This window comes from Rutilus rutilus, assembly GCF_951802725.1.
Source record: "Rutilus rutilus genome assembly, chromosome: 9".
NCBI classification, from domain to species: domain Eukaryota; kingdom Metazoa; phylum Chordata; class Actinopteri; order Cypriniformes; family Leuciscidae; genus Rutilus; species Rutilus rutilus.
In genome coordinates this window covers 37907763-37934432 of record NC_140223.1, presented here as the reverse complement: position 1 = coordinate 37934432, position 26670 = coordinate 37907763, and the positions used below count along the sequence as shown (strand labels likewise).

General features: G+C 38.1%; 1 protein-coding gene across 2 annotated transcripts in view; it reads left to right on the top strand.

Moving 5' to 3' along the window:
* The window catches only part of dock10 (dedicator of cytokinesis 10), a 124858-nt gene that overhangs the window by 57583 nt on the left and 40605 nt on the right, over nt 1–26670 (top strand). For both annotated transcript variants that reach the window (XM_084419797.1, XM_084419798.1), the window contains exons 3-14: nt 8399–8488; nt 14244–14326; nt 19313–19385; nt 20030–20170; nt 20278–20412; nt 20513–20699; nt 22477–22562; nt 23991–24074; nt 24232–24384; nt 24954–25208; nt 25544–25666; nt 26445–26527. In XM_084419797.1, coding sequence (XP_084275923.1) covers nt 8399–8488; nt 14244–14326; nt 19313–19385; nt 20030–20170; nt 20278–20412; nt 20513–20699; nt 22477–22562; nt 23991–24074; nt 24232–24384; nt 24954–25208; nt 25544–25666; nt 26445–26527 — 1493 coding nt within the window. The remainder of the gene's footprint in view (nt 1–8398; nt 8489–14243; nt 14327–19312; nt 19386–20029; nt 20171–20277; nt 20413–20512; nt 20700–22476; nt 22563–23990; nt 24075–24231; nt 24385–24953; nt 25209–25543; nt 25667–26444; nt 26528–26670) is intronic.

The window sequence follows — 26670 nt, the reverse complement described above, 5'->3', positions numbered from 1 at the left end:
TCACCATAATGGTTTCTTAAAAAATTTGATTTTCTCCTTTGGTGATTCTGCTTGTTAACATCAGGTGTCTTCAATAATGATCAATCACCACTCAATGAAAACTTGAGTCTGGAGCCATACAAACTCCCAGGAGAGTTCATTTAACTACTAGTTTTTGCTGTGCAGTATAACAAAATGGGACACCACCAGCAGCCTAAACCATTGCTGAACCGTATGCTTCAAGGTTGGACATGTTGTCTGTTCAGAGATGCTGTTCTGCAGACCTCGTTTGTACTGAGTGCTTATTTGAGTTATTGTTGCCTTTCTATCAGCTGAACCAGTCTGGTCATTTTCCTCTGACCTCGGGCATTAACAAGGCATTTTCTCCCACCTCCTTGCTGCTCAATGGATGTTTTCTCTTTTTCATACCATTCTCTGTAACCATAATCCCAGTAGATAAGCAGTTTCTGAAATATTCAGACCAACAACCATGCCACGTTCAAAGTCAGTTAAATCACCTTAATCTCTATTCTGATGCTCAGTTTGAACTTCAGCAGATCGTCTTGACCATAGCTGCGTTTATTTAGTCAAATTTTTTTAGCCCTTCCCTTACTAACTTCCCTCCGCCTCGTTCACCCAGATGTACGTCATTGCTTAAGCTGCACGAGTGGCCACTACCGGTGGAACCCTTGCAGTGTGTTTACAGTAAATTGAACACCTGAGGCCTTGATCACTTCAAATCAGAAATGGAGCTGATTAATTGTTTATAATTTTTTCACTTATGAATTTGTTTACGCACCATTCTATAGCCCTGTATGTATGCTTGGGCTGTTAAAAAAATTATAAACAAATATTAAATATAAATATATTTATATTAAATATAAAACATGAAAAAATACACAAAAGGAAAATTATAACAATACAATAAACTATTACTGTAGAATTAAATGCGGTTAAATGTCAAAATAACTCCAATATCACACGGGGTGGGGGTAAATTAAGTGTGACCTGCTGTTACACAATCGTGTTGCATTACATACAGTGGCTATATAAAAGCCAATTATTTAATTTAGAAAAGTAATTCATGTTCATACTTGTGATGCCAAATATTTTTCTCACACAGTATAAGTGGGTCTTTCTATATGTCAAAATATAACGCTAAAATATAGTGGCTGGGAATCACATTGCCTGTGTAGTGCTGGGGATAGTGATGTTCGATTCTTGAATGAATTATTTTTTTTATTTTTTTATTTTTTGCCAGTTCTCAGGAAATAACGGTTCATTAATCAAACTGAATTGAACTTTAGTTTCGGGTTGATGACGCAAGACGCACAGCTGAAGAGGAGTCTGATGCGTGATACTATACAAGCCTGATCGAGGCACACAGCAAAAACTCCAGTGTTAAATTAACACTCCTGGGAGTGTATATGAGTCCACACTCAAGAGTGTAAAGTGTTAAAATATGAGTGTTAAATTAACACTCAAGAGTGTTAAAGTTAATGAGCTAATTAAGTGATTAGTTTAGTGATGATTGATTATTATTGAAGACACCTGATGTTAACAAGCAGAATCACTGAAGGAGAAAATCACAAATTGTAAGCCACCGTTATGGTGATGGGTGTTTGCTTTAGTCGGGCTCTTGACCCTTATACATTTACTTTAGATTTTGTTTGGCTGTTGTATCTTATAACTGCCCGATGAACAAAGAGAAAAAGTGATCTGATGGTGTTGGTTATATTATGACAATCATCATTTGAACTTGATCACTGAACTCATTAAGATCCTTATTTCTGACTTAGATTTATGTTGTTGATTACAGCATAACTGTGACTCTGCATAAATATCCAGAATTTTAGATATAATACAAAGGATTTCTTAAAAGTTGTTTTGAAAAAAAAAAAAAACTTTCTTTTAGGCACACACAGACGTCAAGATTCAGTCTATGCATCTCAACAATGGTGACGAGCAGAATATTCAATTAGGAAAAGTAAATTACACAGACAATTCAGATCATAATTTATTCATACCGCAATGCATGATGGGAGCCATTAATGAGTTGTGATTGGTGGCAGCCACTGCAACATGCTTTATTATTGTCACCATTGTTGAGATTCACAGGCTGATTATTGATGTCTGTGTTTCTAAATAAATTCATTTGAAAGTCTTTTGATCAGAACAATGATTATGAAATATTTTTGGATTATATGAAAAATACTGAAAATCATGTGCTGTAGAATCACAGAGCTGCTGTAATTAACAAGGTAAGCCATCTCAATAAGTTTTGTTTTACGGATCACAACATGATTGTCAAAACATAACCAACACCATCAGATCACATTGTCTCTTTGTTCATCTGACTGTTATAAATCAATAACAGCAGACAAGCCAAATTTAAAGTAAACATATAAGTGTCAAGAGTCCAACTAAAGCAAACACCCATCACCTTAATGGTAACTTACAATTAGTGATTTCCTCCTTCAGTGATTCTGCTTGTTAACATCAGGTGTCTTCAATAATGCTCAATCATCACTAAACTAATCACTTAATTATCTCATTAACTTTAACACTCTTGAGTGTTAATTTAACACTCATATTTTAACACTTTACACTTTTGAGTGTGGACTCATATACACTCCCAGGAGTGTTAATTTAACACTGGAGTTTTTGCTGTGCACGTACTGGAAATATGCTTATTATTACTACTGTTATTAAGTAACATTTTATTAATACCTGCAAAAACCTTTCTGTTGAGAGATGTAAATAAATGTTACTATAGTTTATTGTGCAAGCATATTATATTTTAAGATGTTAAGCGAAATCAAAGTTTATAAGACATGTTGAACATATCTGTGTTTGTGCATCACTGTCTGTAATGTGTGCTGTAGGTGTGATACTTTCAGGAATCTTATCCAAGATATAGACTACTCAATATTCGTCAGTTGTATCCAACATAAAGGATCGGTGAATGAAACTATGATCCCAAACACTATTAACTTAAGTGAATGAAAGGCAATTTAGCAATTTAGCTCAAAATAAATATTAATAATTAATCATCACTTGTAATAATTAATTATGAATATTTGGATCAGTTAATAGAATGAATTTAATGTAGTAAAATGAATATTAGAATCAATCAACCTGTTCGTCCTGTGAACAGCCACTGTTAATTGTTTATTAATTCTAAGAAATGTTCATTTCTGGGGGAGGGAAATGTCTTTCTTACTGTACAGTACTACTAAGAGCCTGCAGTCAACATCTAAATCGTAAAATAAACTTTGTTGCAAGAAGAGAATCAGAACCAAATATGTATTGTGCACAAGTTGTATTAACTAAATCACAAACATAACTAATCTAAACACACATTCACACAATCACACATACATGGGTAAAATGGTAAGTGACATCATGAAACCGGAAGCAGGAAACGGAACTATGGAAAAGATCCATTTAACTATTAAAAGAACCATCAGCTTATTATTTTCAGAGCACCTACCTAATTAAATGTATACTTGCATGGCCTTTGCAATGAAAGCATTTCGTGAAGTTCCTGAAGAAGGATTTTGATGGTTCTAGGAGTCTCATTTCTCAGAGATTTCTTCTGCTTTGATTGAAGAAATGCATAATGAACTTGCATGGTTTGTTTGACTCTGTTCACATGGCTGGAGTGCATGTGGCCTGGTGATGCCACGCTGGACAGCAACCCGAACGTACTGAGAAGGCCAAGAGAGGGAAGGGCTTGTGTAGAGGCCATTTAAAGCCTGAGAAAGGTCCCACCTCTCAGGGTTTTGCTCAACCAGTAAGAAAGGTAGAATTTCCAAGTGGGAAATTACTCTGTTGGGAGGAGTGTTGGGGGTCTCAAGTGGTTAGACATGGGCCTTGCCGTTTGTGTCTATTTATACTCAGATAGATATAACAAACACATACTGCATTCTATGAGAAGGCGATGTATTTAAATTAATCATTAAATGAGGATTAATTAGATAGGAGACACACTATATGTGGGGTTACATTAATTAGTAGTTCTCTCATAAAGCATGCATGAAATAAATACAAATGCAAGAGGCAGTATACAAGACATAATATTATCACAGATTATGGAAACAGAATGAGCACCTCAACAATACATCCATGCAAGGACAAGACTCAACCAATAACACAAGAAACACTGGGGTTTAAATACAGAGAGTAATTGGCAAACAAGACACACCTGGGGACAATCAAAGAACTATTCGGGGAAACAATGGAGACAAACAAGGGTAACTATAGAAACTAACAAGGTACAAAGCAAACATGTACTGAACACCAGAAGAGATCAAAGAATCAATAGGAACAGAAAACACTTTCAATTAAAAGTCCTTAAACACAAGACAGAAATCATGACAGCCTGCAAGAGGATTATTATATTTTGTAGGTCCTTCAAGCGTGCTCTGTCTCTTTCTCATGCTACATAAAATGAAAGTAAAAAAATGGATGGAAACCATGTCTGTTAGGGGAAATTAAATAAGCAGTAATTTTTATTCATCACATAAATTTTTATATAAAAGCAAAGAATTATTCAATTTATTTGCAAAAGCACATGAGTGTGAATCACACAATAGCTGCCTTTGTGGCTGACCCACTATGGGAAGTGAGAACTGTCCATCTTACATTTACATTTATTAGTTTAGCAGAAACTTTAATTCAAAATAAAGCAGACACTTTAGTTGAAAGTAGAACTTGTTCTTAATTGACTTGCCTGGTTAAATAATGGTTAATAAATAATAATAAAAATTAATTCTAACAAATGGGGAGACAGTGAGCGATGCATTCTAAGGAGGCAGTAACACGAGAAGTTCTACAAAGTTTCAAACATTGTACAGAATAGTACAAGCTAGAACAAAGAGGGATGCAAGAAATAGTGAAAGCTTAGATTATGAAGCCATTCAGGCAAGCATCAGTAGCCAGTGCAGGAAGACAAACATAGGTGTGACGTGGGCTTTATTGGCCTCGATGAAAACCATCCAAGCCTCTACATTCTGGAGCATTTGTTGTGGTACATGTTGGAAGTCCAGCCAGAAGAGCATTGGAATAGTCCAGCATAGAAATGGAATGGTCCTGGATGAGTTGTGTAGCCTGCTCAGTTAGGAAGGGCCCAGTTAGCTGATTTTGTGCAACATAAACCTCCCACATTGCCACATAAACATTTTGACGTCCCAGATTCGGCCCACATCTGGCACACGTGGAAAGATGATCTGGCCCACATGCAGCGTGCAATGATGGCCCTTGGGTGGCTCACTCCTGTTTGCCAGATCTGGGCCACAAGCAGGCCATATGCCTCATGTCAGCCAAGAGCAAAGAAATAAACCAGAATAGGACCTTATCTGAGCCACAAAATATGTGTATATTAAATATGGAGTCATCTCAGCCTTAATAAGCCTGTTAACAAGCAGAATCACTGAAGGAAAGAAGAGAACAGAAAAAGAGACGAGCAGAAACACAAGATCTACAACAGCGGCCAAAAAAGACTAATGCTATAATAAGAGTTAAGAGCCCAACTAATGGAAACACTAATCACTGTTATGGTGACTTCAAATGAAACACATTAGAGTTAAAACTCTGTTAATTCTCAATAAAACCTTTTGTAGATGTCTGACAGAAATAAAGTCAGTCTGGTTTGTAATAAGTGAAGCTGGTAATGCTGTTTGTGAAGTTGTTTAATGCTCCTCTGCTGAGAACTTGAGAGACTTAATGACTTCTTTTCTCTTCAGTTGATTTCATCTAAGGCTGTGTCTGAAGTCAGTTGTAGTTAATGGGCCCTATTTTAACGATCTGAAACGCAAGTATCAAGCGCGAAACGCAAGTAACTTTGTGGGCGGGTCTTGGGCGCTGTTGCTATTATACCGGCGGGATAAATGACTCTTGCGCCCGACACAAATCTAAAATGGGTTGGTCTGAAGTAGCTGCATTACTCATAGGTGTGGTTTGAGCGTAACGTGAAATAAACCAATCAGAGCGACATCTCACATTCCCTTTAAGAGCAGGCACGCTTGTTCCATAGCGGATTGCTATTATAACAGCGGATTTTCCAGGCGCACGCCAGGAGCGGTTCACAGCCGAGGAGACCGACGTTCTCGTCAGGGTCGTAAAACACAGAGAAGTGACATTGTATGGGGATGGGAGAAACCCACCCAAATCAGCTTCGGTTAAACAGGCGTATAAAAATTTGGGTAAATGTGTAAGCTAGATTTATGCCTATTTTTTCACATCTTCATGGACACAACAATGATTTCCCTCGTGTAATATTTTTCCTTGTAATAATGTATGGTTTTCTAAAAATGAGAACTGCTGTGTCTGTGTGTAGATGAGATAAGCAAAGTGCACAGGCTACATTGATTATGGCCAAGCATGTGGCATTGCTATGGCCTGCTTGTGGCCCAGATCTGGCAAACAGGAGTGAGCCACCCAAGGGCCGTCATTCCACACTGCATGTGGGCCAGATCATCTTTCCATGTGTGCCAGATGTGGGCCGAATCTGGGACGTCAAAATGTTGAGCGCTGGGTGGTGTTTGGTGTTTTTAGCCCCCAACGGCGCCTTCCAGGCAGTGAGGGGATGGGTAGGTTTAAGGTTGAGGTTAGGGTTAGCTGCCTGGAAGGAGCCATTGGGGGCTAAAAACACCATTGAGCAATGTGGGTTGCTGGATATTATTTATTTGGAGCTATCAACAGCTCGTATTCATGGAGCAAAGACAAAAAGGCTTTTTCAAGACTTGTAGTGCTACTTTGATATTGTTAAATTATTATTATTATTATTATTATTATTTATGTATATTTTCATTTATCTATTAATGAGTTATTTTACTTTTCACTTTTTACACTGCAATGTCTTGCAATTTCTTAGCACAATATAAGTCTACCTGGTGGGTGCGGCTACAGTCTAATATGTTATATCTTTTCTATATTGAACTGACTACTCAGTAAGTCGTCACCGCAAGCAGATACATTGCAGGCTAATTTCAAATAAGGGCTTTCTTGAAAAGGTAGCAAGAAGCATTTAAATATATGTAAGTAGCCTGACTTGTTAAGGTTTATAATATTTTAAGACATCCTCAGTGTCAGTTCTCAGCCATTTGGCTGCCCACAGCAAACCTGCATGTGGCAGCAGTACTGTCTATCTCATTTAATATAATAATAAACTGGATGACTGTTCGACAACTTATCAAGTCCTTTGCAAATAATTTTTTTGTTACATGTATGGATTAAATTATGATTAATTGGACATGCTCTTCTTGTGTGTTGTGCATGCTCAGCAAGCAATTGTTTCAATGGCTTTCAAAAAGTGGTGAGAATATGTCATATCTGTCTAATAGTCATATCTGTCTAATATGTCATATAGTTTAAGCAAACTTTCTGATTTTATCTGAATATAGATACAATTAAATTTAACATTGCAACAGATGCAGGAATTGACATTGTTGTACACCTCTATATATGTTTTATCATTTATGCATTTTAATTCTTATTTTAATTTTAATTTTTATGGTTGAGCTTATCTCTATATTATATCTCTGTAACAGTAAACTCTCACGTGTCTGATTTCTGAATATGGTCATGTGTATAGGCAGATTGACTCATGAGCAGCAGCCTTTTTATTTTGGATATGTAATTTATGCACCCAATTGCCAAAATGGGTTATTTAATTTGCACTGCCAGGTGCAGTATGTGAGATTAAAGTAAGTGTGTCCCAAAGCATAGTATGTTGAAAAAAGTATGCCAGAAGTCCCCGTATGGTCTACTATTTACAGTGGATTTTCGAAGTGGGGATCTGTGCACACTCTAAAGGATAATATTGCCCACAACCCACTGCGCTTTGGAGGAGCAACTACACACACGAGTAAAAAGTGTTAAAAAACTACAAAACATGGCTGATATGCACGACTGACGGTGAAAGGTTTAGATAAAGGTGTTTGAGTGACTAATCAAAGTTTAACCTGATAAAAAAAAAAAAAAATAGAAGATTTGTTGTCCGTGTTATATTTCATCTGCAATAACAATGTGGACTTTAATAAAGATCCGTTTGGCCATTACCTTTTAAATGCATCAATGTGCATTAATATAAGGAGAGTCTCTGTATGACCCTGCAACTTCAAATCAACATGCTACAGTACATTTCTCTCCGATACGGTAGGACTTAATGTCCTTTTAATATGTGGAGGATTTTAACTGTGACAAGATGAGTATCTTTTTTTGTCAAGAGATTTAAAGCGCCATTCGTTAAGAGTGCACATATGAGTATGTGCTCTAGTAGGCCTATAAGGAGGAGCCTATGATTGAATATGAAAATAAAGCAAAATAAAGTCCTCATGACTCCCATAAACCTCTCTTGAATCATACATTTGATTTCGTTGATGATTTCAAATGATCTCTATCTGTTTCATTCCAGGTGTCCACTCTTCCTGTAGAGAGGAGAACCGTGAAGTCCACTGTGCCAGAGGGAGCTGACAAACATGCTGAATGTCTGCTGGTCAGACAGGTAAGCGTGCATGCGTGTGTAATCCCAAATAAAAGAGTAGTTCAAAACTCTAAACATCACACTTGTAACACTGCTAATCACTCTAATTTCCTGTTTTCATTACAGTTGTACATATTTTCTTTCCACATAATCAGTGTTTCAAAACACAATATCATTGTGATGATATGTAATGAGAACATGTGGTTTAATCACAGAAATACAACACCAAGATCTTTTAGTTTAGTACTTTTTAACAATCATTTAATTCAGTAGCAAATAAAGCAGGTTACATGTTTCAAGTCACCATTGTTTCTGAAGATACAGCTCCCACAGTAGACAATAAATGTACAGTAACTAACATACATGTATTTAATGTAAAATCCATTATGGTTGCAATAATTTCTGTCCAGTGTTATCAAAGGGTGTGATGAAGATATGACTTGTTACGAGGGGTAAAAGGGGTAAGCAACGTGCTTTATCCCGTTTCACTCTCGTCTATATACTCAACCAGGAGAACCATTAGAGCAATGGGGCACAGGTTCGCAGGGGTGGAGCGGCTGATCTCCAGCAACCTCCCTGTAGTGCCCACACACCCCGCACTTTGAGAACCACTGATATAGACTATAACAGGAGAAGAGCTACTGTAGAACCCACGTAAACATAAAAATGTTGCAACGCCAGCAAAATAGTGAAGAAATACCATCAGCACCCTCCGTAGCAGGACAGCTCCAACCCCAACCCCAGTCACACTGGTATGCACCTCAAGTCACATCCAGGGCAGACAGGACGGGCGCACTACAGACGAGAGATTTTGCAGAGAAAATGCATGTTGGCACTCATTAGTCCAACTAAAACAAACTACATTAGACTACTAGCAACTACATATCCCCAAAAATCCATGCAACTCCCGCCTGGTAGTCACGAGGACAGCGGCCACTTTTCCATCCAATGGATGTACTTACCGTTTCCTACCTGCTTTCCCATAAATGTGACAAAAGCTTAAGCAAATTCACATTTCTTAAGATTTAACGTTAGGGATGCAGCAGCTAAATGGCAAAACACCAAGTTTAAGGTTGAAATATGTTCAGCCCATGTAGATTAATAAATTACTATGTCATCCAAGTAAATACTGAAATTAGGAACCTCCCCTAGAACCATTGACATTAATCGTTGGAACGTTGCCGGTGAGTTTCACACCCCGAATGCCATCCGTGTATTTTTGAAGAAATGTGTCAGTTACAAACACCGAAATTTCAGAAGTGTGCTCTGTTAAAGGCGCCTGCCAGTAACCCTTCAGCAGATCTAGCTTCGTAATGTATTTCGGCGCTGTGATATTATCAGTGCAGTCTTCAATACAAGGCAGCGGAAAAGCATCAGGCACGGTGACAGAATTAACTTTTCTAAAAGCAGTACAAAAGTGAAAGGACCCATTGGCCTTTGGTACCAAAACCATTTTGCAATAGATACTTCACTTCACTTCACATCACATTTCATTTCTTCTCTCTTACCTGCGGGGCAACGATTGGCATGTTGCTTTATTGCTAATGCACCACCGACCTTGATGTTGTGGTGGCAAACAAAATTATATCATTGAATAAGAGACAAACATTTCCAATTGTCTTTGATGAGGTTTATTTTCTTGCAAGAAAAGGCCAGCAGTCGTACAGTCACACAGAGTGGCTGCAGAGTGTGACAGTGAAGGGAGGGCATCCTTCCTCCTTTATAGTCTTGACTCCCAGAATGTTATCTTTCTAGGCCAATTGATGGTATTTTCAACCATATGTGGAACATTCTTAGACTTGTTCATCATATTTTATCTTTGAGTGGAGGCCCTCCTGTCACCTACCAACACTCTTTACCATTCCAATACAATTCCATATTAGAATAAGCTTTGTGTGTGCTCTTTTACTGTCATATGATGGTCATGCTTCCAAAATGTCATGCTGGATGACAGAAGTACCTGGATAAACGTCATTAAATAGATTTGGAAAACTGTCCACCTGCTTAGTTACATCTTGTCGCTGTTCACGCGGTAGATAAAACAGTTGAGAAGAAAGCATTGACAAAACTTTTTCAATGTTTTTCAACCAACCCCCATTTTCCATGGATACTACAGAGTGAGGGAGAAGGCAGATGTTTTTTGTCCTCTGCAACCCGAGAATGCTTAGCATGTTTATTCTGGATTACTTCCCTCAAATCCTGTTTCTTTTCCTCGAATTTCATCTTTTCTGCGCTATACTCCTCAGAGGAGGAGGGGCACAATAAGACAGTTGATGTCTGCCAGGTTCACCAGAGATGCCTCTTAGTAGCCACCATCGATCAGCCGATCGCGTCAGCAGTTTGCTTGGTGGCACGAAGAGCCAAATCAGTAGTGCGACGCAGCTCTGCTACTGCCTCAGGGGGAGTCCCTAACCCTGGTCCAGGTCTTTCAGCAGATCGGCCTGGTAAGTCTGCAACACAGCCATTGTGTGCAGGACCGTTACGGCCTGACCCCTGGCACCTCCGGGGACTCTCTAATTTTAGTGGTCTTAGATTTGAGTGCAGCGTTCGACACAATTGCTACTCCTACTCCGTTCTCTCTATACATGTTACCATTGGGCTCTATTCTTAACAGGCATGCAGTGTCCTTTCATTTTTATGCAGATGACATCAAAATTGATCTGCCTTTGAAGCACAATGACAAGGAAGGCTTAGAAACCTTGCTTGCCTGCTTAGCTGATATAAGGTCCAGGCTTTCCTCAAATCTTTTACACTTAAATGCGTGTAAAACGGTAGTCATTGTATTTGGGCACTCTATGGGTAAAGGTAAAATGGATCAAATAAATTTTAACGCTGGGAATCTAAACTTCTACATTAAACCAGCTGTCAAAAAATATTCTGGATTCCACCCTTAAACTCAATAAACAAATCAATACAATAGTTAAGACGAGTTTTTTTCACTTGAAACTTTTGTCCAGAGTTAAGCCCTTTTTATCTTTCAAAGATCTTGAAAGAATTACACATGCTTTAGTTTTATCTCGCTTGGATTATTGTAATTCTCTATATTATGGAATATTCCAGTCGACTATGACAAGGATTCAAATAGTTCAAAACGCTGTAGCTAGATTTTTAACCGGAGTTCGTAAGCGAGAACATAATACTCCAATTTTAATTGCTCTAAATTGGTTGCCAGTGCGTTACAGAATTGAACTCAAAATACTGCTTTTCGTTTTTAAATCCTTAAATGGTCTGGCGCTTTCCTACCTGTCTGAACTTTTAAATTTGAACACGCCAGTCAGATGTCTGTGTTCCACAAGCGGACACATTCTTTCCCAGCCCAGATCAAAGTTGAAGTCGCGAGGGGATAGTGCGTTTGCAGTCATTGGACCTAGGCTATGGAATAATCTCTCGCTATCCCTGAGATCTTTATCCTCTGTACATGAGTTTAAAGTTAACCTAAAGTCATATCTTTTTACCCCGGCATTTAACTCATCTTAACTATGTTCTGTTTCTATTGTGTGTCTCTCTTTTTATATATTTTAGATTTGTCCTGTACAGCACAGTGGTCAACTATAGTTGTGTTTATTTGTGCTATATAAATGAATGAATGAATGAATGAATGGGAGCTTTCAACATCGATGCCTCCCCTAGCGAGAGATAGCTGGCTAGCGTCTCTTCAACAGGTGGCATCGACTCATATCCATGCTCACGTATTCCCTCTACCCTTGCATAATTTGCATGCTGATATAGATGAATGTGGGCCGAATATGGTTTCTTCCAAGATCTTTCCACCTCAGCATGCAGATCTGGAAGAAACAGAAGGCTCGTGAGTGTCACAGTCACTGGGGCTGCGTTCCAGTCCAAAATTGTCATACCCTTCACTCGCTAACTTCCCTCCGTCTCGTTCACTCGGATGTACGTCAGTGCTTACGATGCACGAGGGCCCACTACTGGCGGAAACTGCAATGGGCTGAACTGGAACGTCCTAAGCCCTTGATCACTTGGAATCAGCTATAGAGTTGATTTATTATTTACATTTTTTTCCCTTTAAGAATTTAATGCAGCATCCAAATGTATATAGGTGTGTGTGGGTTGTTTTAAATTTAAAAATATATATAATTAATATATCATAGAGTTGTTTGTTGTGGTGGTAATTAGATGAGATATGTGGTGACGTCACAATCGTACTGCATTGTGGGACATATGCCTGAAGTGTACATATGAAGTAGACTCGCTCCCTCGGTCAAAATCGAGGGAACGAGGGTCTGTCTATATAAACTTCCCTCGTCCACTTCACGAAGTGGAACACACTTCAAAATGGCGGCGGAGATTCCCCCGAGGGGAAGTGCTTAGGGAAGTTTGCAAGTGCTTGTCTAAAAGTGGACTGGAACGCAGCACAGTTACTTCATCCAGCTTCACTACATTGCCCAGCACCCTCCTTGGCTCACACCTGCACCTCCTTCACAATCACCTGCACCTGTCAGCGATCACCCTCGTTAACTTCGCCATTTAAGCACTCTCGTCCCACAGTCCCGGTGTCTGGTCTTGTCCTTGACAAGTGCTTCAGACCACTCACCAGAGAAACTGCCGTTCCTGTTTTCGTCTTTGTCTAGCTACGCAGACTACTCATCTGAGAATTCCCGTTCACTTACCTGAAGTCCTGTTGTTTCCATTGTCTTTGTCATCGTCCGGGTTCTCGTCGTCATCCCTGCTAAAGACTTTCATCCAACCAAGTCAGCTAAGTCATCATCACATCAGTATTCCAGTTCATCGATCATCTCACCTTGCATTGCTCTACCTACACTTTAAATAAAAATCCTCTTTGTTCTCTTTACCCTTGTCTGCCTTCGTCTGAGTGTGACAGTGAGAGCTGGATAAAAGTCACATAAAGATTATGTCCGGATAAAAATTGCTCGTCCAACCTGCCACAAGCAATCTCACATCTCTCGCTCCTCCAGGGCAGATCCAGTCTGTCTGTGACATAGGATATAACCTCTAGCAACTCATCATACGTATACTCCTCTCCCAAGCAAATAAAGCACAGATAAAACTAGTGAATGCATGAATGTCCATGCAACCAAAGCATTCATGCATGTTTGAGCTTCGGTTTGCCATTGAAAATTGTCAAATTGTAAATCTTTTTTTTTTTTTTTTACATTTAACCTAAAGCTTTTTTACCTCAAACATCTTTGATATGTTGGTGGTCATTCACTTAACTCAGAAAAATTACACATTTAACATTCAAATAAAAAGCACAATGAAGCACAGACCGTGTAAATCATCTGTATCAGATAATTCTGACATGTATGTACACACTTCCTGAAACTTTTCGCTGCCATAACTGCATAACTGCCTGAAATGTTCCAAACAAACGCTCCTGAAGAGAAGGAGGAGAATCACTTGTACTACAGACAGCCTTTTATACTCTGGTTGCACTGTTAGTGACGTCACAGGCTGTCTCCAGTCGATGTATTGACATGTGCTTGAGGCGTTCCCCATTGCGTCCTAGGAAGCAGTACAAGTTCCCATTCGAAAGGGAAATAAAAATGTATTTTCTCACCCTTATGTTGTTTGAAAACCAATCAGACTTACATTAATCTTTAGCTTTTTTACCTCAAACATCTTTGATATGTTGGTGGTCATTCACTTAACTCAGAAAATTACACATTTAACATTCTGTAGGCTTTTTGAATTGAAGGCCAAAAATAGAACTGAATGACTGAGTGAATGCTTTTTTGTCATTTAGCTCTTACAGTAGAAACCTCTGTCTTTATATAACTGTATTTTTTTCCTATAGGCTTGTCAATACTTCAACTCCCAGCTGCATGTGATCCAGTATAAATATGAAGAGTATGCAGGGGACTACCGCATGCTGCCCAGGTACAGCTCATTACTGCTCCACCAAACCTTCACAGCAAAAACTCCAGTGTTAAATTAACACTCCTGGGAGTGTATATGAGTCCACACTCAAGAGTGTAAAGTGTTAAAATATGAGTGTTAAATGAACACTCAAGAGTGTTAAAGTTAATGAGCTAATTAAGTGATTAATTTAGTAATGATTGATCATTATTGAAGACACCTGATGTTAACAAGCAGAATCACTGAAGGAGAAAATCACAAATTGTAAGCCACCGTTATGGTGATGGGTGTTTGCTTTAGTCGGGCTCTTGACCCTTATACATTCACTTTAGATTTTGTTTGGCTGTTGTATCTTATAACTGCCCGATGAACAAAGAGAAAAAGTGATCTGATGGTGTTGGTTATATTATGACAATCATCATTTGAACTTGATCACTGAACTCATTAAGATCCTTATTTCTGACTTAGATTTATGTTGTTGATTACAGCATAACTGTGACTCTGCATAAATATCCAGAATTTTAGATATAATACAAAGGATTTCTTAAAAGTTGTTTAAAAAAAAAAAAAAAAAATCTTTCTTTTAGGCACACACAGACGTCAAGATTCAGTCTATGCATCTCAACAATGGTGACGAGCAGAATATTCAATTAGGAAAAGTAAATTACACAGACAATTCAGATCATAATTTATTCATACCGCAATGCATGATGGGAGCCATTAATGAGTTGTGATTGGTGGCAGCGACTGCAACATGCTTTATTATTGTCACCATTGTTGAGATTCACAGGCTGATTATTGATGTCTGTGTTTCTAAATAAATTCATTTGAAAGTCTTTTGATCAGAACAATGGTTATGAAATATTTTTGGATTATATGAAAAATACTGAAAATCATGTGCTGTAGAATCACAGAGCTGCTGTAACTAACAAGTTAAGCCATCTCAATAAGTTTTGTTTTACAGATCACAACATGATTATGTCAAAACATAACCAACACCATCAGATCACATTGTCTCTTTGTTCATCTGACTGTTATAAATCAATAACAGCAGACAAGCCAAATTTAAAGTAAACATATAAGTGTCAAGAGCCCAACTAAAGCAAACACCCATCACCTTAATGGTAACTTACAATTAGTGATTTTCTCCTTCAGTGATTCTGCTTGTTAACATCAGGTGTCTTCAATAATGCTCAATCATCACTAAATTAATCACTTAATTATCTCATTAACTTTAACACTCTTGAGTGTTAATTTAACACTCATATTTTAACACTTTACACTCTTGAGTGTGGACTCATATACACTCCCAGGAGTGTTAATTTAACACTGGAGTTTTTGCTGTGTTCCAACAGCATCGTTTTCTTGTCATCAAACCATTTGTCTTGAAATTAAAGAAGCATATTTTTACCACAGCAGAGTAAGAAATATTATTTCATAATAATGAGAATTATTATTTAATTATAACAGTCATAAAAATGAGAAACTTTGTTTACACTTTATGGTAAGGTGACGTCTTTGTCTTTATCATGTGCTTGTTTTCATCTGGAAAATGTAATGTTTGTCACATCTGCAGTTTGTCTCTTTTTTTTCATCTCGATTCCTACCAGATGTTAAAATTGACATATAGAAAATGATTTAGATTTTGAATGTATGTAAGCTACTTTTAAAAGATGTTTATCAAATGTTTGGACACATCAGATGCTTTAGATGAAGCACTTTAACAGACACCTTTGGCAGATAAAGATTTTTCAAATATTAATAATATTTTAAAACAAAACTATATCCAGGGCTGCCAACTCTCACGGATTAAGTGTGAGACTCACACAACTGACACTGTTCCCACACATCCATTTTCTTATGCAGTTAAAAAAACAACCAACGCACTGACAGTGACAGACAAGACAGAGTAGGTTACTTTTTATATGAAACAAAGTCTCAGCTTTCAAATTCTGTCCATTTTATTACCAAATTCAAACGATAAATACCATTTTGGTGCTCTTAAATATGGCATGACAGATCGCTGTAGCATCTCAGTTCAAGCGGCACGAGAACCGATATCTGTGTTCCTCTTTATTACTAGTTATTAGACCAAATAAGCATGAATGAACATCAGACGGTATGTGAAAGATACAGTACAGCTTACTGAAATGTCTCATGTAATCGTTCAATGAGAAAGACGTGAATAATACAACTTGTGAACAATATGTCACGTAAAGCCATTCAGTGACCATATATGGGATGTTAGTTTGTAAAAAAAAATAACTTTAGAGAAGAACATTTGGCTAACACCAGCATATTAACAACAGCATAATTAAAAACACCACATAGACAATTTTAGACATATAAACAACATTAAAAGCTTGATTTTCACCACAGGGGGACTTTAAAAGAATGCATCCTCGCTGCAATCAGTTTCACAGTTCTTTTTCTAATGGGATTAGAAGAGTTTCCTTCTGTTTTCCACATTTAAGCCTCACAAACAGGAACGGGTTAGTTTCAGGCGCAGTTTTTTCAGTTTCAGTTCCTGCTCATCACAGTCACCTCAGTTTTAAAAGAACGTGCTCCTCAAAGTTCCCTCTCCTCTCTTCCATTCATTTTCTACTATTTTCCCCACATGCTCCTGTCACGAGTGCTGTGAACACGGACAGGCGAAGACTTGCTCGAACTCAAACGCCTATAATCACTGTGAAACACCCGTTCAGCGCCATTGTGCTATTGCTTCAAAAGGACTAGCCCATAATGCATTGCGCGCTACACTAAGAATAATGACAGAAATCAACACATGAAAGTCTTACGTTCTAAGAACTAGAGGAGAGAGGCTCATTCAACGAAAGCTGGAATCATCATGAAGCAGTTGTCTGCAAAAAGGCTCAAGTTTCAAGAGCAAAGATCCAGTAAGTAACTTTCGGGGCAGAGGAAAACACAGCCCAGGGAGAAGGCGATATCAGCAACAGATAGGCTGAGTGGAAAGCTGGAAGAACCGGCAAGGGACAGAAAGATCCATGATCAGACTCAGAGCAAACGGCAGAGCAGGCGAGGAATATCCAAGGGAACAGTTAGACAGATAAAGACAGAACTGGACTGATCGGCGAAGAGAATTGGCCTTAGTTATTTCTTTAGCTTGGACCAGGCATTGCCCAGTGGTGATTTGTGAATTGGCAGATCCTTTGTGATGTCCTATAGAAGCCTGTAGCTCTGTTCACAATGCCAGCGAAACATAAATCCCATCCATTTTCAATGGAGAGATGGTGACTTCCAGGAGAATCGAGAGACAGCGACAGGATATAGGCCCGTCCAGCAACTTAAGAAAGTTAAGAAATGTTTCACTTTATGCAAATAAGAGAGACTTTAAGGAGAAACATACCAATAGGAGTGCAGACTGTGTCAGTGGAGCTCACACGTCACCGTCTCGAGTGCAGACAGGACAGAGGATTTCTGGAGCGATTTCACTGTCCTATGATTTATCTGGAACCTCATATGGATATAATAAATGAATGATGTGTGGAAAAGAAACTGACTGCAGTCTTAGTGAGTTTGATTCATACGTTGATAGTTCTTGTTGATTATATGATGCAATGAGCAGTTTTCCTCTGCATAGTGTTCATTATTAGGGTCAAGAAAACTGTTTGTTTGCCAAATTTGAATGACATTTTGAACATTTTTGGCAGGATGAGTGAGTGATTTGTTTATCTGGTTTAATATCTGGTTTATATAACAATATTTTCGAACAGCAGAATTAAAATTTTTAGCAAAAAGAAAACGTATTCCTACTCAAATTAGAATATCTTAGTTTTACCAGCAGTATATATCAACTGTGATCGGATTTTCTACAATATGTCCAGACTTGCTGTCTACCAATAACATTAGAGTAACAGCACTAGGAGCGAGAAACTGGCGACATGCAGCGCTAAAGTTGCTGGCCAGACAGTGATGTCGGTCAAAAGAAAAATGTGTGTGGTGTGTGTTTGTGCTGCATGAACCGCCACACTGCCTCTACCACCCAGGACAGACACAAAGGGCTCTGGTTTACAAGAGCACTCAGACAGGCAGCAGAAAGGACACCTGTATGTGGGGTCCTGGCAGAATAAAGCTCACTGAAATGGGTGATAAACACCACTTGATGTGGAAAACACTACCTCTTTGAGGAGAGGAGGATTTATTGGTGCACTAATGCTTGATGTTTTTGTGTGTGGGCGTGTGTGGGCGTGTGTGTGCGTGTGTGCGTGTGTGCGTGTGCGTGTGTGTGTGTGTGTGTGTGTGTGTGTACTTGTACAATTATCTTTGTGAGGACCAGTTGGAGTTTTAGACCATTGGAGTGAGGACAAAGAGAGTAAAGTGAGGACATTTTGGCCAGTCCTCACTTTCTGAGAGCCTTTAAAGGCCTGTTTGAGGGTCAAGACTTGGTTTTAGGGATAAGGTTGTAATTAGATTAAGGGTCGGTTTAGGGTCAGGGTTCGGGTTAGGCACTTATTTGTGATGGGTAAGGTTAGGGTAAGCAGCTAGAGATTGCATTGTGTCAATGAATGTCCTCATAAAGATAGATGTACAAGAATGTGTGTGTGTGTGTGTGTGTGTGTGTGTGTGTGTGTGTGTGTGTGTGTGTGTGTGTGTGTGTGTGTGTGTGTGTGTGTGTGTGTGTGTGTGTGTGTGTGTGTGTGTGTGTGTGTGTGTGTGTGTGTGTGTGTGTGTGTGTGTGTGTGTGTGTGTGTGTGTGTGTGTGTGTGTGTGTGTGTGTGTGTGGTTCAGGTATTCCCTTTGTTGTGGGGATGTATTTTTTAGTCCCTATGAGGAAAACAGTTCAGCTCAACATCTGAAGGTTACAATATATATAATCAATTGTTGTCTTTGCTGTTAATAATATATAAATGAACATTATTAATTAAACGTAATCAGCAGCACCACAAATCCAAAACCAAACTGCTGGTGGAAGTGAAGACTGTCTCTCTCCTTCTCTTCTTGTCCTGATCATGGCGGATGACAGTGGTTCTGTTTCTCTCTGTATAGGAAGCTGTATAAAGCAGAGAAGTTGCCCTCACACTCTTTTGAGATTGACCATGAAGATGTGGACAAAGATGAGGTCAGTATGGTGAATCAAGAAGGCCTTGCCAAACTTATACCAGTAATATGTTTGGACACACTTGACTGAATGTTTGTTTCACATAATCTTAAGTCCTGGTACTTAAAATGTATATTTAATATGAATATATTTTCTGTCCAATTTGTTACTTTCAATAAAAGTGTGGTTATTTTATTTTATTGGCTTGTATTTTGTAAATTCAGTATCATTAAATCATTAAATCATTAAAATGATTAAATTGAATTAAAAAGTCTAATTTTAATATAATTATATATATATAAAAAATAAAAAAAGCAATAATTTTTATTTAGCTTTTTGGATCAGTTTTGGATAAGTGCATCCAGAATTTTGGGTTTCGGTCCAGAATTTTCATATCAGTGCATCCCGACTCTAACCGCCTCCATAGTCACGAGATCTCAATCCAATAGAAATGTCTGAATGGCAGGCAGAGATACGAACTGAGACGGTGGGGTCATTGGGTTGGAACGACTAGTAACGTTGTGTGTCAGAGACACCATGTGCGTTTATGACTATGTCTTCTGGGGTTGTGTATATGGTTAAAATGAAAGGAGCAGAATAGTAGTTTCCTGATGATTCCTGATTCTTGTCTTTATATCAGATGTTTAAACACTTTTTTTTTGTAGGACACAACCTCTTTGTCATCATCTAAAGGAGGAGGAGGAGGTGCAGGCAGTGGAGGTGTAGGAGGGATCGGTGTTTTTAAGTCTGGCTGGCTCTATAAAGGGAACTTTAACAGCACTGTCAACAACAGCATAACTGTTCGGGTAAGAGAGTGTTTTTTTCATTACAAATTCTGTATTATCACTAAAACTATTTGTGTGTAAAACGTCGCTGATTGCCTGCTACTTGCTTGTTGTTTGTGCTTTTACAGTCCTTCAAGCGAAGATATTTCCAGTTGACTCAGCTAACTGACAACTCTTATATCATGAACTTCTATAAAGATGAGAAAATATCGAAGGAACCTAAAGGCTGTATCTTTCTGGACTCGTGCACCGGGGTGGTTCAGGTTGGTACAAATACAGTTTAGTAGAGCAGTTTAGTGAACAACGAGGTGATTAATGACTAATATTTATTATGATTTCTGGGTCCATTTGGGGTTCATACAGAATAGCCGCCTAAGGAAACACGCCTTTGAGTTGAAAATGAATGAAGTGACATATTTTGTCCTGGCTGCCGAGAACGAGCAGGACATGGATGACTGGATCAACACTTTAACACGCATCCTGCAGATCAGTCCTCCAGAGGGCCCGGTTCTGGACCGCAAGAGTGTGGACCTGAGCGACAGTAAGCACGGTGGGTGCTTGGAAAGCATCAAATACTAGAAAGAGTCAATCATAGCGCTCTATTGTCCTCATATACACAAGTGCAACAGTTAGTGAAAGAGCTTTGGTGCTGTTCCAATCATGACAGTGACGGGACAATACACAGATGTTAGATCGAATCTATTGTACTGTACAAAAATCCCCCTGCAAAAGATTGAAAACTTCCCAAGGGAAGATTTTGGAAAATATTAGAAAAAAATATTTTGTGATGGCCTTGCATTGATATGATACAGCACAATCTATGAAACCATACAAAAAAATTTTATTAAATAAAAAATAATCAAGTCAGAACATAAGAACCTTGATGAAAACAACATTCATTCATTCATTCAGAACCAAATGACCAAGACCCAGCACTCACAACACTTGACAAATTACATGGAGAAAAGCAATAAGTGGTCATTTGAAACTCCCTTTCTCATATCCTTCTGAGGTCCTGCATATCTCATACCTCATGGAAACAAAGGCCATTATAAAAACTATTTATCTGCTTATCACACAATTTGTCTGAGACGGGGAGTAAAACACATTTTAGTGTAATTCTAAACATGTTTACTCCTCTTTTTGCTGTTAGTCCGGTTGAACTTTCTATTCATCAAAGAATTTTGAAATAAATTGTACACAACTGTTTTCAACATTGATAATAATAATGAATGTTTCTTGAGCATCAAATCATCATATTAGAATGATTTCTGAAGGATCATGTGACACTGAAGACTGGAGTAATGATGCGGAAAATTCAGCTTTCATCACAGGAATAAATTACAGTTTAAAATATATTAAATAGAAAACAGTTATTTTAAATTGTCATAATATTTCACAATATTACTGTGTTGTTTTTTTTATTGTTTTTTATCAAATAAATGCAGCCTTGGTGAGCAGAATATACTTCTTTTAAAAACAAAAAAATCGTACTGACCCCAAACCTTTGAATGGTAGTGTGTGTATATATATATATATATATATATGTATATGTTTAAAAAGCAAAAAAAAAAAAAAAAACGAATCTATTCATACTCTCTCTTCCTTTAGCTAAGAATACTTCTAATGAAGACTCTTTACAGTCTCTGTTTTTCCATGATAGATTCTGAAGTTTTAAAGGGATACTCCACTTTTTTTGGAAATAGGCTCATTTTAGAACTCCCCCAGAGTTAAACAGTTGAGTTTTACCGTTTTCGAATCCATTCAGCCGATCTCCGGGTCTGGGGGTCCCACTTTTAGCATAGCTTAGCATAATGAATTGAACCGGACAGGACCATTAGCATCTCTCTCAAAAAAATTAACAAAGAGTTTCGATATTGTTCCTATTTAAAACTTGAGTCTTCTGTAGTTACATCGTGCACTAAGACCGACGGAAAATGAAAAGTTGCGATTTTCTAGGCTGATATGGCTAGGAACTATACTCTCATTCCTGCGTAATAATCAAGAAACTTTGCTGCCGTACCATGGGTCCAGCAGGCGTAATGATATGACGCAGCGCCTGATAATAGTCCCCAGCTCGGTAGCCTATTATCAGGCGGCAGGCGCTGCGTCATATCATTACGCCACGTGCCACAGGCTGTAGTTGCCAGCTCACACTCTATGCACAGCATCCACTGGAGGTCTCAGATAATCTAGATAATCAAACCAAAATCCACCACTGTACACAATTAGTGCCATGTGTTTAGTGTGTAGTGTACACACTACAAGTGTTTGCACTGTTTTGCATATTCAACTAAAACATTTCTTTGTTGTTGTTGTTGTTTTAGAGATCATTGATATGCCGTTGAATCATGTTCCTCTCCATGAAAATGAGGAAACGACTGAAAATGGAATCCACCCTGATCTGGCCAAGGTAATTCTTTGTAATTCTGTCATGTTACTTCCTGGGCACACGATATTACTGCACCCTCTTTATGAAAAAGGAAATGGCCCTTAATGTATGCAATGAGATCATTGTACTATTAAAACATGTTGCAAGTTTCAGAACTCAAAACTTCCTTGTTAGTACAAAAATAGCTTTTAATGAAACCAAGCTGTCAAAACGACTTTCTTTTCTACTTCCTGGTTTTTATTACATATGAGATGAAAACACCAGCATAAGCCTGCCTGCACAGAGCCAGATCAACACCTACGTCTACGTCATCGTCTGTTATTGCTGTTTATGTGATTAGCTGATCAAACCAGTAACTGAACTGTTCAAATTCACACTCTTCCTCTTGGTAGCTTGAGAATGATCTCTTATTTAAACTGTGATTAAATTAAACACAGAAAGCGAGCAAAGAGCGTTCTCTATATAATTGCTGGAGCTGTCAATCACTTCAGTTCAGCACGAGCTCAGTGACTGAGTTGTGCACGTTATAGTCATCTACAGTACACGTGCACTACGCAATGAATCTTTTATTTACAGTTTGTTTGCCTGTTGCTATGATGAAAGCAGTAGTGAGATCATTGCATGTGTACGCTCAACAGACATGACTGTGATCGGCAAATATTAACATATAATACTATAATCAATACTTTTCATGTATACTTTATCTTGGCTGCTGTAATAGTAAAACCGTCATAAAAGTTTGTAACTCTTTCCTGTCTGGATTTTTGTTTTATTTATTTTTTACCAGCATTTTTTATCATTTTCACAAAACTTTCATGGCCCCCAGAATTTTTTTTTTTTTATGAATATCTGAATATATCAAAAGAAAGAACAGAGCCCCATTGTATTCAAGCTTCATGCATTCTTTAGTTATCGACACTTGATTGTGGGTAAGTTTCATTAAAAAAAGCAAATATTAGCAAATAACACGTGCTGAGAAAATCACGTTTTTGTCAAAGACTACGTCCAGATCAGATCCAGAACGATGATCAAAGCACAGATGCAGTAGATCGAGTCCGTCAACACCATCAAAGCTTCACAGTCCTATAGCTCATCCTGGGTCGATATTTCGTTCTGTAACATTACGCAGTTTTGATTTATATGCTGTTTAATGGAAACGTGGATTGCCGGAAAATTCCGTCAATGGCGGGGAAAGAGTTAAAAGAGTTCCACATTCTTCTTATTATAAAATTGCCTTTTATTTTTTAATTATGACAGATTTTAATGTAAAAATCCTACTAACTTTATAAATGCACCTCAGGGAACATACAATTTAAAAAATGCAGTGAGTCTCTCTTTCACTGTTTAGAACCTTAAAACACTTCAACACATTAAAAGACATAAACAAGAAATGAATGGTGCGTCATAAGATCATTACACATAATTAACACTAATGTTGTCTTTTTTCAGTATATATCTGAGACAGAGGATGGCTCGAGAGTTGCCAGAGGAGAGGAAAGACTAAACCTGTTCTCCCTGGACCCTGATATCCCTGTATGTCTTCAGGAAAACAGCACATAATTAATTTGCAGTTTGTCTTAGCACTACAGTTTCTTTCTGTTTCGTGAATATTCACATTGTTTGGGGGTTGTGCAAAGGGAATTATACGTGTAGTTTTTGGAATGTGAGGAAAGAATGCTTTGTGTTAAAGGTTTTGCGGAGTCTCAGGATGGAGAATGGGGATTCTGCTTCTGTCCAGCCATTTGATGAGAAGCTTGGGAAGAGACTGATGATCTCCTGTGGCTCACTCAACCTCACACTGCAGGGCTGCTTGAACGAGGCCGACACTGAGCCAGTTACTAACGTATGATGTCATATCCTTCTGACACACACACCTACCAAAACATAAGACCCTTTCACAACTATATAGCTGAATGCATTTCATGACAAACCAACTTTATCATTCAAATACATCATTTAGCACACTGCAAATTTTTAAATTCTCAACATTTTTGGACATTGTCGAGTGAGCTCAAACCAAATGATGGCTAAACATTTTGAGATCAAGCTTTTCGCACTTACTGTAGGACAATTAAAGGACATAAATATTACAAAATGTACAAACATTCATTGATGCTAACGAAAGCTAAACACTATACTGAAACAAAGGGGATGTCAACTTGATATGAACAGAATGGTTGGTGTAAATTGTTATTTTGTCTTGTGGGAAATGTGTAACTATCTTATGTCGTTTCTGCAGGGCATTGCTAAATACAAAAAAATAAGATCTTTTATGTCTTATATTTATATAAATTCTGCAACGAGGTTTATAAACGTAGGAAACAAAAGGAGTATGCACTCATACAGTCAGCTGTAGATAGTGTATGGTTTATGAATCTGCTTATGTGAGTGAGCACTGCTGTCTCTCCTCAGATCGAGCCTTTCTTTGTGTCGGTTTCTCTTCTGGACATACGTGAGGGCAGGAAGGTTTCCGCTGACTTCCATGTGGACTTAAACCACGAGGTTGTGCGGCAAATGCTCAGTAGTTCTGGTAATCCAGGAGATCAAGGGTTGGATGGCGGGAACGGTTCTCCACAGGAAAATGGACTCGCCTCGTCTGTAGAGAAGAAAACAGAGGACTGCCAATTGAGCCCAGACTTGGAGAACTGGCTGCGCTTCCCCAAACAGGTATCAATACAAGTGCCCTTTGGATATAGGAATATATGGCCTGGTTTCACAGTCAGGGCTTAGATTAAACCTGGATTAAGCCTTAGTTCAGTTAGGGTATTTAAGTAGCTTTTTATTAACGTGCCTTAGAAAAAAACAGTACAATCTTGAGACAAAAAAATTGCACTGACATATTTTATGTCATAAGATATGTGCAAGTTGCTTTCGGTTAAAACGGCTCAAAGATTTGAGCACTTTAATCTGGGACTAGGCTGAGGTCTGTGAAACCGGGCGTCACATGGTTTAGATCTATGTTCATGTGTTTGTGGGGTTTACATGTTTGATCATTCCTGCAGGCAATTTTTTCCGTTACGAATCCACACACAGACATTGTGATGGTGGCACGGGTGGAGAAAGTTTTGATGGGAAATATTTCCAGTGGTACAGAACCCTACATTAAAAACACAGATTCCAGCAAGGTATTTCATTTAGATATTTTTCTGTTGTAAGTGGCTTTGAATAAAAGCATTCATGTATAATTATTATTTTAAAATATAATTTAATCTTATTTGTTGGTCGTATTTGAAGTATGTCAAAGACTAAGTATTTAAGTGCATGTTCATGGGGAATAGGTGAGGTGCTTTCTTTGTGCGTTAGTTTATTTCCAATGTTATGTTTAAAAAGGGTAACAAGTATCACTAATGTCCCCTGTCTGAAGGCTCACTTAAAAATGTCTGAATGTCAATTGCATTAGATAAAATAATATCAAACCAGTAGAATTTATTTTAAGAGAAGATGCAACACGCACATTTTAAAAGCAAAACATCTCAAAAAAGTACTTTGATATGATCACAATTATAAAAACAATTAATATACAGCTCAAAATGAACACAAATTGTGAAACATCTCCGTATTTGATTAACTACACTTGTGGTTACTCTGCTACAGTAGGACACCTGTGTGAACTTGAGGAGAACTGGCTGTATCCATTAAAATCACTATAACAGTAGTTGGTTAAAAGTCATTGATAAAACATAAGAGATTAGAAAAGCACAATTGCAGTTGTTTGCAAATGGCGGTTGGTTGTCACTAAATATCATGAATGTAATGGCATTTAGACATTTTTATATGTGTCGTCTAAATACACAGAATTTTGATTTAAGCACTAATATATTATCTAAGTTGTAGTTAGTGGAGTTTTGGCTTGGGAGTTAATAGACAAATACATTGAAATCAAATCTTCTCTGCTTGTTCTAGACTGTCCAAAAGATGTTGAAATCCAATAAGCAATTCTGTAGCAAACTTGGAAAGTACCGAATGCCTTTTGCCTGGTCTGTAAGGTAAGTGCATCCCAATGGGAGCTTCTTTTCCATGCCCTGGTGCTTCAGCATTGGCAGAACAAATAAAAACTGCGGAAACACTTAATGCGAACCAGCTCTTACACTATTAACAGTTTATTTCGTTTAAAATCATTTCAGTCATA